This window comes from Pezoporus occidentalis, unplaced genomic scaffold, assembly GCF_034315485.1.
Source record: "Pezoporus occidentalis ecotype Australia unplaced genomic scaffold, CSIRO_AGI_Poc_V1 ctg191, whole genome shotgun sequence".
NCBI lineage: Eukaryota > Metazoa > Chordata > Aves > Psittaciformes > Psittacidae > Pezoporus > Pezoporus occidentalis.
The window spans coordinates 1,010,533-1,027,307 of NW_026913760.1; the positions used below are offsets into that span (position 1 = coordinate 1,010,533).

Here is a 16,775-nt window from a genome sequence, read left to right on the forward strand (position 1 = left end):
TACTGAACTACACAGAACACTTAGTTCTGAGTAGTGCTTTTCAAATGAGGCTGTAGGGAGCTTAATCCCTAGGACTGCAGGATGTTTGCAGAAACAAAAGGACTTGGCTTTGGGTCCTTCCTTTGTCACCTTTTCCGCCCTGCGCTGCAGATGTCTGGTTGCTGGAGGCTCTTTGGATGGATAAATTTGATCTTAAGCCAGTTCTCTACAGGTGTCCACATATTTGCTCTTGACAAAAGCTGGATTTGCCATGTGAACTCTGGGCATTGTTGATGAGACTTTACACCCTTTTAGAATGAACTGACTCATCTAATTCGGTTTCCATGTGTGTTTTATGTCCTTGTTTTTTCTTCTTGCAGGGTGCAGCTTTAAAGTATTTGCCAAGCATCATAAATGATGTCAAACTAGTATTTGACCCCGTTGAGCTCAGGTAACTTTGTGTGTCCTCTAAACCCTGCTTGTCTATCAGAAAGAATGTTGGAAACTTCCCTGGGAGCAGCCCCTCTGATCATGACATGGTGCTGTACATGCTCTGTGTGAATTTGAGAAGGCACTGGCAGGGCTTTAAGGGAAGTCACTTCAGTTCAGAGGAATCTGTGCATCTCTTTGACACTTTGAGATTTAACTGGAAACCCAAATTTGAGGCCTGAGAAGTGCTAGATTGAAATGTGCAAGTTCCATTCTTAATGAGTCCTTCTGAGGTAAACTGAAGTGGGTGGCAAAGGTAAAGCCTTGGTCAGGAAAACAAAAGTTGTATTTGTTGAGGAAATAGCACTATGTGGATTTCTGTTCTTTGGGGCTCATAGCTTTGCCCAGAACCTCCAAGCCATGACTCCTTGTTCTGACACAAATAATTTGCTCCTAAACAGTAGGACAAACAGCAAATGTACATGGAATTTAATTTAATGGAATCTCAGATTGAAATGAGTCATCACTCTTGATGAAAGGGGCATCTGGAAGGATGTGCTTTTGCTGTTGTATATAGCAGTGTTTCAAGTTTCAGCAGTTCAGCAGTGGTCTGCTAAAGCTTTGCACAATTCTGCTTTCATTTCTAATGGATGCAAGCTTCATTTTAGGAGGTTTAAGCCTGCAAAAGATTGGGTTCCATAGTAATTTGTCTGGAGCTCACTTGCAGGTAACGTACCCACACAGTGACAAAACAACTTGCTGAGGTGCAGGACAGAGCAAGTGTAGGATGGTATCAGCTTGGTGAAAACAGTGACCATCTGCTTGCTTTGTGGTTTGCACACTAGTGTCCTCTTCAGCAAGTTTATCCAGAGTATTCCTGACAACCAGTTGGTTCGACAGAAGCTGAACTGCATGACCAAAATAGTCGAGAGTGATCTCTTCAAACAGGCTGGTAAGTAGCAAATCAGAGTCTGGATTCTGCCTGGGGCCATGTACCCATAAAACCAAAAATGTCTTTCAGGTTCCAGTGTCCTTTATATGGGTCAGCAGCTGTAGTCTGCTGTTAAATCCACCTTTAGACATGCTCTTTTCCATGGAACGGCCAAAACCTTTTTTGCTGTTCAGTCTTTATACAGTGCCCTGTACTATATGATCCTAATGCAGTCTCTTGATTTAGAAGGAGGCAGAAGGCCTGAGTGTGCTGTTTGATGCAATACGTATTGTTACAGGTTTTATTTTACTCTCTCTAGTTTGTTAGTGGTAACTCATGCAGATTTAAGCATATTTTGGTGTTCAAGATAAAGTTATGAGCAGAAAGCTACTGTGTGGTACCCAGGTATACTGAGACCAACAAGATGTGGTGCTCTGTTTCATTTTTTAGAGTGCAGAGATGCTCTTCTGCCGCTCCTAATAGATCAGCTAAGTGGCCAGTTGGATGACAACTCAAACAAGCCTGACCATGAGGCCTGCTCACAGCTACTCAGCAATGTCCTTGAAGTCCTGGATCGGAAAGATGTGGTGAGCATCAACTGTCAAGGGTGCGAATGAAGGTTAATTCTTCTTTTGAGAAGTTATGGCAAAGAAGTGTTCTCAGCTTATGCTTTGAAGAGTTACCAAGTTTTCTGAAGAATTCTAAGGAGCTGCCAAATTGCTGATGTTTGCAGAAATTGGGTTGCATTGCTGTAGAGTTCCTTGAATCTCTTTGCACATAAAGTAGCTGTGTCTGGGAAGGAGCCATGAAAAGTTGAATTAATGAGTATCATACAGTACAAAAAGCAATTACTTTCCTTTCTAGGAACCAGAATGTTATTCCTGGGTATTTTGGTGGCTTGTTGAACTATTTGGAGGAAACTGTAAAAATACTTGGATTTTGCAATGCAATAGGGACAAGGACCATTATTCAGTCAGGAGAACACAGTTACACCTCACATTGGTCATGGAAATGGATTCAAAGTTGCTATGAAAAGAGTAGTTTGAAATGAAGAGGAAACAAAGCCAGAGCAAAGCACCAGCTTCGGTTTAGCTCTGCCAGGATGAACTAATGAAGCTGCTATAGATCAGTTATGCTAGCTCTCCACCAAGTGTATACGTACAGTATTCAAATTGATTGCTTCTGTGTTCTCAGATCTCCTTTTATGCGTCCTCTAATAACAGTTAACCACTGTCAGGGCAACATAGAAGAGTGTACATTAAGAATTGTCTCAGCTTTTCCTCACTGACTGTCCCCAGGGGCCCACTGCTGTCCACATCCAGCTGATCATGGAACGCCTGCTGAGGAGAATAAACCGCACAGTGATTGGAATGAGCAGACAGTCTCCACACATAGTGAGAGCCTTTTACTTGCTTCACTTATTACTTTACCATTTGTTGTAGTGGAATTTATTCTCCTGGGAGATTTCGGCGTGTAGCAGTGGTTTATGAGATCATCTTTCCATTTCCTGCAGGGCTTCTGTGCCACTAAAACATGGCTTTTGGTGGTTTTCTGAGACCAGGTATTAGGATACACATTGTCCTACTCCAGCAGCAGACTGAAGTGAGTCACAGTCAGCTGTGATTTCAAGTTCATTTGGGCCCTTGTGCACAAAGAATTTGGTTTCAGTGCAGTTTCTAATACACAAGGAATCACTGCTGAAAAAAATGCTGTTTTGTCACCTTGGCTGAATAGGATTAAATGAAGCATCTCTAAGGGACCTTTCTGACCACTATGTGGCATCTTAGAACATATAAGCAAGTTGGTATGTTCTAATTTGCTCTGTGCTTCATCTACAGAGAGACAGAAAAGTTAAGAGTTGGGCATATATAACAATGTTTTATTTTTAATAACTCTAAGGTCAAGTTAATGCTATTCCCAATGTCAGCCATGAGAATTACAGTTGGACATAGTAAATCTGAAAATCATAGAATCATTTAGGTTGGAAAAGGCCCTTAAGATACAATGAAGTGTAAATAATCAAATGTTTTTCTTTTCCTATTCCAGGGTATTTTTGTGGCCTGCATGACAGCCATCCTGAGGCAGATGGATGACTTCCATTACAGCCATTACATCAATACTTTCAAAACCAGGCAGGACATTATTGTAAGTCAGCCTGGCTGGGGAATTAGCTCAGTTTATAAAGCATTACACTCTGTTTCTGAAAGGTCATTTCAAGTTATTGTGCTCAGTTTGGAGTGATTATACTGAATTCATCAGCAATGACTTACGGGTGCCTAGTGCCTCAGCCACTGAGGGTGCATTGACATCACCCTGCTGGGTATATACAGTGAATGCTGCTGGCTCAGTACAGCCTGAGAACAGCATTTGTAGCATTGAGTAAAAACATCTTTAATGACTATTTAAGTCTGTGCAAGTAAGAAGTTAGGAACCAGAAAAGTGAATGAAGATGGAAGAGGAAAACCATTTCACCCTCTCTTGCACTCACTGTATCTCTTTGGTCCTCTTCTCTTCACCTAATTCTTTCTGCTCCTCTAGATTTTAATGAAATGCTTTAGTCTTGCTTTAGTGGGCAGCAATGCAAATAGTTCCCTTTGTGTTGAAAACTGTCCAATTCATGTCCCCAAAGACTTTCAGTATGATACCAGGTGAGACATTCAGTTTTTATGTTTCTGGAAGCCCTTAGAATTAACAGCTGTGTCCAGCTTTTACTTCAGCCTGCCCAGAACAAGAGCTAAACCCAGTATTTATGCAAGTCTCTGAAGCATGACACAGCAACTGTTCTGGCTTCTTTGTCCCCTTACTCCTTGTTGTGCAGCTTAGTGGTGCTTGCTTATTGAAAAACGGGCTGAGGAAGGGCCTGGAGTTGTGTTCTTCCTGTAAAAGCCAGATCAAAACCCACAAGAAAGTGTTTGCCATTCATTTTGAATAGCAAGGTGATCTGTTTCCCTGTGCAGTTGGAATTGCAATCTGTTGGGCAACATAGCCACCTACAGGACACACATTTTATCACTTCTGCATCTAAAAGGCCGCTCGGCTGCGTTGTCTGTAGAGTACTCATCATCCAGTTTTAGACTGGCTTGTTCTGTTACCCAAGTAATTTTTTGTGGAGGAAGAACAGACAAAACCAAGTTGATTTAGGAGTTCTCTTAGTGTTCATGAAGAAAATGGGTGAGAAGGTTTTCAGTGGGGGCCTGTAGGAGCGCTGTGTCTGAGGAGGAAGGGTGCTAGGAAGTCAGATCCTTTGTGGACTTTGATAAAGGTGGACTCAAGGCAGAATCAAAATAAATTACACGTTGATTTGGCCTCAGTTCAGAGCTTTTCCTTCTCCTGAAGAGCAGTTTTGGGTAGGAGACCGTCATAACTGAAATCCAGTGCAAGGTTAGACGAGTGCTTCCTGAAGTGTGAAATCCTTACATCTTCCGAAGCAGGCCCCTGTTTGTGGGGTGCAGTGGTTGTGAACACCAACAGAACGTTGCGTTTGGCTTTACTGCAATAATTGGGTTTGGTTTTGTTGTTATTGCTGGTTCGAGTTTGCTCTGGTGTTCTCAGCCCTGCCAGGGCATCGTTACTTGGTTGGTTTAACACTGTTAGAAGTTAATTCATGCCTTCAAGGTGCCCCATGTCAGGTCCAAAGCTTTCCATCAAGCTCTGATTTAATAGTGCCTAAAGGATTTTTACTGAGGCAGCACCAAATGCCCATTTCTCTCTCCACATCGATGTCATTTGCTATTCTCTAGAGAAAGCTTTTTGGCTCAACAGATGGATTGATTGATTGATCGATTTTCCTGATGTTCTTTGCAAGGTGGTGATGTCTCATCTGACCTTCTTTGTGGCCCTCTCAGTTTTGAATGCTTATGTCTTTATAGAGTACAGAATCCATTTATATGCTCATAGGTACCATTTATATCTGTAGAGACCACAATATAGAGGTCAATACTGTTGATATTACCTCCTTTTGCTTATCTCTCTTCTTTTTCCTTTTCCTTTTTTCTTACTCTGCAATTCAACCTTGCCTTGCCCAGCTCTTAAGGTGGGATATAGCTGTGTTTGGAGCACTTTAGTGTTTGTGCAACAAGTCTTTTCCTCCAGTAATGTCCTAAACTATGTGTCTGACTGCGTGTTCTCTACCTTGTTTAAATGATCCTTCTTAAACTGGACCAGAAAAGGTAATTGGGAAGGGAAATTACATTCTAATTTCCATCTTTGTGGAAGATACTGTGTAGGGCTGTTGTACTGTCCTCCTTCAGCCATTTGGAAACAAGTCCTTGAATACTGGTTTTGCTTTTTAATCCGACTTGTGCACCAGAACTCCCTACAACACAGCTTAATGCAAAACAGTAAAGACAGATTTAATTAAACAGCTCAACATGTTCTGTGGAATTATTCCTCCTTCTGTAATTGAATGGATGAGATGTCAGAAATAATTTGGTTATTGGGATATACCCGCACAATAAGAGATCCTTCTTAGGAGGTACAGTGCATTGATGGCTAATCAGTGCAGTTGTTCATCAACACAATTGAAACATCTGCATTTCCCTGTGTTTTCCTGTGGATAAAAGATTACTGTGTTCAACTTGATGGGCTGTGGGTTTTGTTTTTCCAACAGGACTTCCTGATGGAAACATTCATTATGTTTAAGGATCTGATTGGAAAAAATGTCTATGCAGCTGACTGGATGGTCATGAATATGATGCAGAGCAGGTACCGAGTTGCTTCTGTTTTAAGTCTTGTTACTGCTTTGGAGCCTTTCTGCTTCTGAATGGAGGGGGACTCACCCGAGCAGGCTTGTGAGTCCCTGGGGTCACAAAGCCTTATTGTCTTTAACGCTTTCAGGGTGTTCTAAATCAGATTTCAGTTAATTGCAGTGCCTGCACTGCCATTTCTGTTGCTGGAACTGGAGCTCTTTCTTCTCCTGCCCAAAGGCACACAATGAAAACCATGCAGTCTTTCAGGCAGTCACTTACCTGCTGAAGAGCACAACATAAACCAGAGAAGCCTTTTTTGGTTTCGATTCTAGGGGAATCACATGGGAAACATAAAGCTAGAGTTGGACATGGGTGGTCTAGGGTTTAGTGTGCTACCTGTGAACTTGAACTGCTCAGATTCACTTCTGCCCTCTGCTGTGGGCTTCGTTTAGCCTTTTGTGAGTCATTCTCCTGCTAAATCTGTACAATTTGAATGGCTTTGGCTCGCTGTCTGCTGTGCTGGGTAGCAAAGCATGGCCCAAACCTGCTACCCACGAGACAGCAGCAAGCATCTGTTCTTGTCTCCTGAGCTTACATGTAGGAGACCTAAACCCCCAGCTCCAATGTTAGCCACCTTTTACTTGATGTTTTTATCTCTTCCAGGGTTTTCCTGCGGGCAGTGAACCAGTTTACCTCTGTACTCAACCGTTTCTTTCTGGATCAAACCAGTTTTGAACTCCAGGTAATAGTGCCATTGTGTCTGGATTTTCTTACGGACCCTGATCCTGAAAGGCAGGAGGAACAAATAAACCCCCCTGTTAAGAGATATGTAGAGATGGCAGATGTCTGTAGTCTTTCACAGCGAAGCAGGAGAATGCAAAGCAGCTCTGAATGACAGAACTGTGGTTAGTGCAGCAATAAGTTGCAAGCAGGTGCAACTGCTGCAGGCTTTCCAAGGTCAAGTTTAGCCTTGTGCTGACTATAGCTGATTTGTGCCTGACTAGTTAAGAAAAAATATTGTATGGGGATACCACTGTCACTGCCTTTAGTTGGCAAGTGCAAGCTAAAAGGAGTGAGAAATTTGAAGATGCTGTGTGCTGATGGCTGGGAACACACTCATCTGCCAGCTCACTGTGGGTACCCTTCCTCGTGAACACTACAGCATCTGGGGCTGTGTAGCTGTGTCGTAGCTGGTTGTTGCTTTTCCTTTGTCTTCTCCTCTTTTAGACTTGTTTCTCTTCCACAGCTCTGGAACAACTATTTCCATCTGGCAGTGGCCTTTCTCACTCATGAATCCCTCCAGCTGGAGACCTTCTCGCAAGCCAAACGCAACAAAATTATCAAGAAGTGAGTTTCCATGCACAAAGTTGCTTCGTTGGTACCATTCCAGACGTACCCATACAACCTTACAATGAGATGAAGAGTGTTGTAGAAGTACTTGATTAATGAATGATGGTAAGGGAGGAGGTGTGACTAGGACAGGTATCAAGTCTTTACGTTGTGGATATCAGTGTGGTCAGGCAGATCCTAAGTTGTTTGAGCTGAACTTCAGCACCTTGCCAAAAGATCCTTTCACTGTAAGGGCTGCAGTAAAAGTCTTGCCATAGTTCCCAAAGCAATGCCTTGTGCAATTCCTCCTCCATTACAGAAGGTGGGTAAGAAGAATCCTAAAAGCTCTGCAGCTTCTTAGTCCCCTCTCTTTGCTTTTTCTATTTTGGAAGAAGAGCACTTCAGAGTCATTCATCAACCCAAAAGGAGTCATTTTTAGTAACTTGGCCAAATTCACAAAGACACCGAGCAGCTGTTCCTTCTGCATTTAGCTGGAATCAATTGCCTAAATGTCTTTGTAGACTTGACATGGAATTTTGCTAGGGCATACACAGTTAATGTTTGCCATCTTTTGTCTGCAGTAATGACAGCTTTAGGATGCCTGGTAATTCAATATTCTTGCACTGACTCGATAACAGCAGTTAAGGCTTTAGGGAAAACCATGAAATACAACAGAAGTCTCAGTAGAATTGCACGAAGCAGCAGGGCTGCAGCTTTGTTCTGCTCTCGGGGACTCTGCAGTCTTCTGTCACGTTGGCACATGGCCATTCTCTTTCCCTGTGCATTAGTGCCGGGCAGGGTAAGGAATTAAAAGGATGAGGTGAACATCTAACAAAAGGTCTGTAATAATGAGGACCTCCTTGGTAGACCTTTAGTAGGGAAGACAGTCTGTGAGACCCCTTGCTATTCAGCATATTCAGGTTTGTGTGTGCTGTTGGTTTTAAGGAGAGGGTAATAGATCTTTGGGTTTGCCATTCATTTCTTCAGCAGCTTTGAAAGGTAATTTCAGTGTTCAGGCCTCTTTCAGCTTTTTCTTTCTAACACTTTTTTCTAGGTATGGGGACATGAGGAAAGAAATTGGCTTCAAAATAAGGGATATGTGGTATAACCTAGGTGAGTTCCAGCTGAAGAATTGTCTTTATCCAAGCTCCCAAGCTATGTTTCACATCCTTTATTACTTTATGAAAGCTGCTCATGTTCAGTGTGGGGAGATACACTGAAGGTTCAGCTGTTCCAGCACACAAAATCTCTTTCCTTTCTCTGTGAATAGCTTGCAGAAGCTGCTGAGAGAATTTCTTAGCTTCCCTTTAAAGGATGTGCTGCCATATGAATGACAAGAGTATGATTTTCCAGAGAGCCTTTGTGATGTGCAGCACTGCACACAGCTCAGTTCAGTTATTTCCTTGGACTGCTCCTGAATTTTAGAGCTGTACATGTTGATTCTACCTTAAGTAGCCATTATCCACATAAAATACACCTTCCAAGTAGAATGTCTGTGGTTTATGGGCTTTACTGTATGGGAATAATGTGCTTAAACATTTGAATATCCAAATCCTGCCATTAACATGTGTCTGCCTTTGATGTTCTTGCAGGTCCCCACAAAATAAAGTTCATTCCAGCAATGGTAGGCCCGATCCTGGAGGTAACCCTGGTCCCAGAGCCTGAGCTACGGAAAGCCACCATTCCTATCTTCTTTGATATGATGCAGTGCGAGTTCAACTTCAGTGGGAACGGAAACTTCCATATGGTAAGGGAGCCTGGTGTTTTCAGTGCAGATGTTCTGCACTGGGCGAGGAGAAGAGAGCATTTAAACAAAAAGAAACCCAGTACAAAAACCCCACACAAAACAAGCCTCGTGCCAAACGCTTTGGGAGGTTCCTGTGGTTTGTAGGAGTCGGGACTCTTCTGTCCCTGACTACCTTTGCATGACTTGGATAATGAGTGAATTCCTGTTTTCCATAGCTTTCTGCATTTGCAGATGTGTGAATGCCCACATCTACATTGTGAAGCAATTTGAAGCCCCTAAGAGAGTACTCTAAAAGATAATGTCTATTTCTATTTATAATAACAGTATGAATGCCCCCAAGACAGACCTTTGGTAGTAAATGTAAGTTTACTTCTCTGCAGAAAATGGCTGGACGGGCCAATGTTAGGACTATGTAGTTGCTTGTGTCCTGACTCATTGACTTCAGATTTGACAGCACATTTATGAATACTGATGCCATCATTCTGGAAAGGAGAAGAGGGGTACAAAGGACAGACACAATTTGCTTGAGGATACACAAGTAAAAGGACAGAGCAGGCAACAGGACCTGGATCCCTGAGTTCCAGCCCTGTGCTGATTTCTCCAGAAGTTACCTTTTATTGTTACTGAGAAAGCCCCAGAAAGTAAGGAAGGAAAAAGAGGAGCTTCACTTTTGTCCTGAGGTTAAGCTTTCACTGCAGTTCCGAAGGACTTATTCTTAGAGCTTTCCTCTGGGGATATCACACATTAACATCTCAACTGGCAGGCAGGGGACACTGTAGTTCTGCTGTAGACGGTCTTCTCCCTGGAGATGGGTAGAAGCCATCAATCCAAAAGGCAGCCACCTTGGCATTTCAGACTCTTGTCAAATGTGATGTGCATCTCCCTAAGCACCACCCTCACACTGGCTTAGACCCCAGCTTCAGTGTGCATATGGGATCTTTCTTCCCTCGGGGTCATCTGTCTCTGATGTGGTTGGCCCCAGGGTCTTGGGGGTTTTTGGGATCAGTAGAAGGAAGCAGGATGCGTGTGGCATGGATTTTCCATTCCAGTGCTATTTCTGTACTAGCTACAGCTACAACTGGGACTATGTACTTGACTGCTTGCACATAACAGGGCATACCTTCATGGCTAGACAGATAATCACACAGGACTTGGTTCTTGCATCATGAGGAGTTGCTTTAATTAGCAGTTACAAGTGTTTTTGATGGGTGAGGAGTTGTGACTTGCCCTTAACTGATGGTGGTAGTTCAGTTTCTGTAGGGTGAGGGAATGACTGTGCTGTAAGCTGGCTGCTAGAATGCTTCTCCATCCTAGCAAAACTGAACTGTTAATGGTGGGGGAGAAGAGGAAGAGTTACCCCAGAGCATGACTTCCTGGTGACTGTAGGATGAGAGAGGGAGGACTGCATTTCTTTGGTCCAATCTCGTCTTGCTTTCTTACCAATTTTAGTGTGGTCCAGCAATGAAAGCGTCTTCTAGCTAGGCTTGTAACACCAGCATCTGATGGTGGGGCGGTTCAGAGCCACCAGCCACAAGCATTGCTAATGCTCAGACCACGCTCCTGAGAGCTGCTGTCTATTATACTGTGTTTTTTTGCCTTTTCAGTTTGAAAATGAGTTGATAACCAAGCTGGACCAGGAAGTGGAGGGTGGCCGAGGGGATGAACAGTACAAGATTCTGCTGGAGAAACTGTAAGTCTTACAAAGCACGTGGGGACCCTTTTTCACAGCTCAGTTGGCTGTTTTTCTAGTGCAGAAACCCTCTAATTCATTACTGCAGTGAATAGGGAGACAGTGGTCTTAGTGCTATGTGGGTATTCTGAGACTGATTGCCTTAAAATGGTGCTTTTATTCTGGAGCAGCAGCTTGCACAACTACAGTGAACTTGGTGCTGAAAGCCCAGAGGCAGGTGCCAAACTGTCAGGGAGCTTGTAAGTGGAAAAGCTTGGGAACAGGAGGCTTGGAGTTAAAGCAGAGTCAGAGCCTTCTTTTAACACCAAGAGTAGAAGCCAGGTTTTTGATCAGTAAGACACACTTTGACCTGCCTGACTTGGGTACCTCAGGTCTGTGGGTGTGATGTGCTGTTCGGCACTGTGAGAGTCTCTCTTAAGGGAGTGTATTTGACCTGTAGCTGAGTACCTGTTCAGGTGATTTACACTGAAGTTCTACTTACCATCACTCAAACCCTTGCCTGAGGTTACCCCTTTGTCCCTCTGGGTGTTTCTGCAGCCTCCTGGAGCACTGTCGGAAGCATAAATACCTCTCTGCATCTGGAGAAGTGTTTGCTTTGCTGGTGAGCAGCCTCCTGGAGAACCTGCTGGACTACAGGACCATCATGCATGATGAGAGCAAGGAGAACCGCATGAGCTGCACTGTCAATGTGCTGGTATGGGGAAGGCTGGGTCTGGAGTGCTGCTTTACTGACCTGGCTTTTGTGGATTCTGAAGGATTTTTGTATCTTTGTAGGATTTTAAGTTATTTTTTATGCCATTTCTGGTTAATGATGGGCCCAAATCAGGCTACCAGCTATTGACAGCTATAAAACATAAAGAAATACAGTCCAAAATCAAGTCCTTGTCTACATGGTAATGTGGAGCCCTGAAATACAGGCAGGAAAGATGGCTGGCTGATAGTTTGGGAAATGTGGGCTTAAGTCCCTATTCCACTGCAAAGAGCCTGTATAAGTTCAGACAAGTCACTTTGTCTCTTTGGCTCACCCCTTTTCTAGAGGTGATAGTAGCCCCACCTCATGGTAAAGGGGTGGTTGCAGGGATAGATGAAAGTAGGCAAAATGACAGTAAAGATCTTTGAAGTGCCTAAACCTGATGCTTAGGTTACTCACCTAGAGACGATCACACACATCCGTGGTGCTTCACAGCATGAAAGTTTGACTTCTTTCTTTTGGCAGAATTTTTATAAGGAGAAGAAACGAGAGGACATTTATATCAGGTAGGCTGTTTCCCTCCAGGAACCTCTGTGTAGCCTTTCCTTCTCTTGGTGTCCTGTACACTGATGCAGTGTCCTTCACATCAACAACTGCTTTCTGCTTCCTTAGGTATCTCTATAAACTCCGGGACCTGCACACAGACTGTGAGAACTACACAGAGGCAGCATACACTCTCCTCCTGCACGCAGAGCTGCTCCAGGTATTACACTGAAGCCAGTTACAGTTTCCACTGTCAGGGTATGGGTTTGAAACGAAGTGCAAATAGCTCAGAATAAACAAAATTCACCTGGTTTTGTTAACGTAAGTTTGCATTCCCTAGGGTCTTGCGTTCATTGTGTTTCTTCTCTCACATGTTCTGACTACATAGCTAAAGGGATGAAATAAAGATGTTATTAGCATCAATTTGTTCTGTACTCTTGTGCTGTAGTGAGCTGAGAGAAAATGTCCATGTTTGGGGTCATAGTAGAGGTTTTTTTCCACTTCTGTGTGAACACTGCAAAAAGCATTAGCCTGAGCAGTCTTAATTTGGATTTGTCAGCCTCTTCGCGTCTTCCACAGGTGAATCAAGCATGCACATCTAGTTAGTGCTCTGCATAAAACCTTAAGCCAAAATCACACCAGTTTTGCAGATAGAATTTACCTGCAAAACTTCCTTGTTCTCCCTTTGCATTGCTGATGGATTTGTCTTGAAAGCATCCCTGCAGAAGCTGAGTCTCTCCACTGCGAGGATTTGTTGATCTCAAAATGTTCTGGTTCTTTCAGCTTTGCCTTTTTCTCTTCTGTACCAGTGGTCTGAAGAGCCGTGCGTCGCTCACCTTCTGCAGAGGGACAGCTACTGCGTCTACTCACAGCAGGAGCTCAAGGAGAAACTCTACCAAGAAATTATCTCCTTCTTCGACAGGGGCAAAGTGAGTGTCTCTGCAGTGTTCGTAAATCCTTGCCTTGGGGCATGTAGCTGGCTGAAACTGGTTTCAACAGTAAAAGCAAACATGGTTCCATAATGGGCCTTTGATGCTTAGGGCTGGCTTTTTAATAGGGACCAAAAACCCTGTTCAAGATACTGGACAGAGGAGAAAAAACCTACTGGTGTTTTCCTTTCTTTTTCTGGGTAATGGCTTTTGCACTGCAGTAAAAATGCTTGTCTGGCTGATACTGAGCTTATGCTAGTTGCACTTTGGATAGATGGTTCTACCAGAGCTAAATGAGACAAACAAAAGGAAGCGTGATGCAGTGAATGAAGTTTTAGTGTAGGGGAAGACCACCTGGGCTTTTCTCCCTTGCTGTTTAGTTCAGACATGTCCTTCCACCTCTTTGTGCCTCAGTTTTCTCTATCAGGAGTAGCAATGGAAACCTTTGTACATCACTTTCAGATCTACAAATCAAAAGAGCTGTGTGACTGTAATGATTGCAAGAAATGTACAGCGTGGAGGCTGAGGGAAAGTTGGCAGTGCATGAAAGTGCTGCCTGAATGAGAATCAGCTGAATGCTTTGTTTACCTATCTCTGGTAATGAATGCTTTTAACTGAGCCTTTTATGTTGCTTGTGCTCTTCTTCCCCCACCTGCCTCCCTTCGCCCTCCATGGAGATGTGGGAAAAAGCCATTCAACTAAGCAAAGAGTTGGCTGACATGTATGAGAACAAGGTCTTTGATTATGAGGGACTTGGGAATCTCCTGGTAAGACTTTTTTTTCTCCATTCTCTACTGACTGCTTAAATTAATATTGTTGAGCAGGATAAGCCCAAAATACATTATGTTAAAGACAGCAATATCTGAGGGGGGCCTACAGGGATGCTGCAGAGGGACTCTTCATCAGGGACTGTAGCAATAGGGCAAGGGGTGATGGTTTTAAACTAAAACAGGGGAAGTTCAAGTTAGGTATAAGGAATAAGTTCTTTACTGTGAGGGTGCTGAGGCACTGGACTGGGTTGCTCAGGGAAGTGGTAAATGCTCCATCCCTGGCAGTGTTCAAGGCCAGGCTGGACAGAGCCTTAGGTGGCATGGTTTAGTGTGAGGTGTCCCTGCCCATGGCAGGGGGTTGGAACTGGGTGATCTTAAGGTCCTTTCCAACCCCAAACCATGATTCTATGACAAACAAACCAACATAACCTCCATGGTTTCGTAAAGCTTAATATTAGAAAAATATTTTCATACTCCTTTTTCAGTGTGTGGTTTTGCCCTCAGAATTAGCATGACAACATCATATGCAGATGTTTGGCATTTTTGGTGTTCATCACGTAAGGTAACATTTGCACAGGGTATTTTCAGGCTCCATAAATCTCATCACCTTGTTAGTTCTGTGATAAAACTGCTGTGCATGAACACAGCACTGTAGAATCATCTTGGTTCTGGATGGTGTTTTTAGCCGTTAAAGATGTTAAGCCAGATGGTCTTTATGTTCTTTCATATGAGAGTCATCTGCCCAGTTTTCCTTCTGCCAGTTCTCTGACATTTGTCACCATTTGTGCCTGCTCAGTTTCAGAACATATTTAGTTTTAATTTGTGCTGCTGTAGTTCGGGGTTTCCAGTATCCTCCTGGTGTCCTGAACGCCGTGGCGCTGCTCTCATGTCTGCACACCAGGAGATGCAGTTGATTCTGGCCCAGAAAAACCAAATATTTAACCAAGTAAATGGATAAGTACGAGACACTTGTGTCAAAGCACTGCTGTAAAACGTATTCTGGAGGGGAGAAAAGAGAGCAGGAGTTGCCACTGGGAATGTTGCTGCAGTCTGGCCGTGTCCCTGAATGCTCCAGAGGGAAAATGCTGGGGCCCTTTTCTTTTTCAGAAGAAACGAGCTACTTTTTATGAGAACATCATGAAGGCAATGAGGCCTCAGCCAGAGTACTTCGCTGTTGGATACTATGGTCAGGGGTTCCCCTCTTTCCTCCGGGTAAGAATGCTTCAGCACTCACATTCTGGGCTGCTGGGTACCCTAAAAGTACTTTTGCAGAGCTTCCAAGATGCAAACTCCTTTTCCTTTGAGAGAAATCCCTGAAGTATTTAAAATCACTTCAGTGCATAAAAAGAGACAAGCAAGAAACCAGATCTGTTTGTGTTACCAGCTTTAATAAAGTTAGTGTGTTGCAGTAGGGTTTGTTAGGTGAGTGGTATCTTCTTATAAGGACTTAAACAGAATGTACCTTTGTATTTGTGCCCCGGAGGCTTCCTCAGAAATAAGGTTGTTGCCATTCATACACACGTATTTGTGCCAATGTGTAGCTTGCAAAGAATTTATCCTGTTGCTTTTCAGCCTTGAATCAACCTTATTTTCAGGACAGGGATCATTTCAGTGCTCAGGCACATTGGTGAGAATCTGTCCCACGCAGAAGGATTAAAATGCAAAGGTGCTTCCTGTTTGAGATTGCTGCTAAGCATTGCTGGATCTATGCTAGCTATAATACAAGAATCCAGCCAAAGTGAGTCAGATGGGCAGGGTGCAGCACGCTAGAAAATATTCCTGATTATGATTTAAAATGAAGGAACATTCTCATTTTCAGACTGGAGTTGTTAGAAGTTATTGGCCTTAAATGGAAGCCAAGCTTAATAAAAGAGAAATATGTTAACTTGGAACTGTGTAACCGGATGGCATCGGAGGCTTTCATCTCCAGGTCATGGCTTTGAATCCATCCCTTCCAGAAACCACACGTTATCTTCCCTAAAATCAGCCCCCTGACTGAGATTTCATGTGTTGAATGTGCTTAGAGTGCTAGAACAGATGAACGTGTTCAGTAACGTGTGTGGAACACTTGAATTTCCTAGGCAAACAAGGGGTTGCCATTGCAGGCCCTTGCTTCTGTTCTCACTCCAGCCTGGGTTTCTTCTCAGGTGTTCTGGTTGTTAAGCCAGGAGACAGCCCTTCATATGAACTAGACCTGAGATTGCCTGTGTGTGTTTGGAAAGCTCTTGCTCATGGCTTTGTTTCCTCTTAATTCTCTTTTTCTTCTGCTACCCACAGAATAAGATTTTCATCTATCGTGGCAAAGAGTATGAACGAAGGGAGGACTTCAACCTGAAGCTGCTGACCCAGTTCCCTAGTGCAGAGAAGATGACCAGCACTGCCCCTCCAGGAGAAGAGATCAAGTCTTCTCCTAAACAGTGTATCTTTTGGTTCAAATACGTTTTGGCGCAGTCATGGCTTGCCTCTTGCCTAGAATAACCAATGCCTAGAGCTGGTAAACAACAATAATAAGCAAGGAACTTACAGCACCAGGGGGACCTTGAAGGCAGGGACTGGCATGAAAATAAGACTATCCAGAACTGCAGTAGTGACCTTAAAACATAGTGAAAGCAGCTTGATATTGTCAGAGTTAAACAAATTGCTGTTAGGATGAAGCCTTAACAAATGGCAGGTCAGGATTTCTCGTGCCACCTTCTCAAGCAGGTGATGTTCACTGCTGTAGAGTAGTTGTGGTCCAGTTTGGTCCTTCTAGGTTAAGAGGTGAAATACAGGCAGTAGAAGTGAGATATAAAGTAAGTGGAAGTATGCTCTCTTCTTGCTTGCAGTGAACTAGCATTTAGGAAGTAGCTGTTGGTTTGGTTTGGTTTTTGGTTCCCTCAAAGCCATTTTGGAAGCAGTGTGATGTGATTTTGCTGGTGGAAGTTGTTGGGTGAACAGCACTTTTAAAGATTTTATTATTACTATTTTTTCCTTACAGGGATGGGACTCCAAACTGTGTGTCCCAGAGCACACTTAAGGCTTAAGATCCCAATTGTGAGCGTGACCAAGT

General features: G+C 43.5%; 1 protein-coding gene across 1 annotated transcript in view; it reads left to right on the plus strand.

The window, feature by feature from the left end:
• Positions 1 to 16,775, plus strand: part of DOCK5 (dedicator of cytokinesis 5) — a 68,833-nt gene that overhangs the window by 39,330 nt on the left and 12,728 nt on the right. Inside the window, exons 24-41 of the mRNA XM_062617017.1 lie at positions 360 to 430; positions 1,254 to 1,360; positions 1,790 to 1,926; positions 2,638 to 2,733; positions 3,386 to 3,484; positions 5,949 to 6,043; positions 6,691 to 6,769; positions 7,274 to 7,374; positions 8,411 to 8,469; positions 8,949 to 9,103; positions 10,708 to 10,793; positions 11,331 to 11,487; positions 12,010 to 12,050; positions 12,157 to 12,247; positions 12,837 to 12,956; positions 13,634 to 13,723; positions 14,834 to 14,938; positions 16,004 to 16,145. Of these exons, the coding sequence (XP_062473001.1) occupies positions 360 to 430; positions 1,254 to 1,360; positions 1,790 to 1,926; positions 2,638 to 2,733; positions 3,386 to 3,484; positions 5,949 to 6,043; positions 6,691 to 6,769; positions 7,274 to 7,374; positions 8,411 to 8,469; positions 8,949 to 9,103; positions 10,708 to 10,793; positions 11,331 to 11,487; positions 12,010 to 12,050; positions 12,157 to 12,247; positions 12,837 to 12,956; positions 13,634 to 13,723; positions 14,834 to 14,938; positions 16,004 to 16,145 (1,831 nt within the window). The remainder of the gene's footprint in view (positions 1 to 359; positions 431 to 1,253; positions 1,361 to 1,789; positions 1,927 to 2,637; positions 2,734 to 3,385; positions 3,485 to 5,948; positions 6,044 to 6,690; positions 6,770 to 7,273; positions 7,375 to 8,410; positions 8,470 to 8,948; positions 9,104 to 10,707; positions 10,794 to 11,330; positions 11,488 to 12,009; positions 12,051 to 12,156; positions 12,248 to 12,836; positions 12,957 to 13,633; positions 13,724 to 14,833; positions 14,939 to 16,003; positions 16,146 to 16,775) is intronic.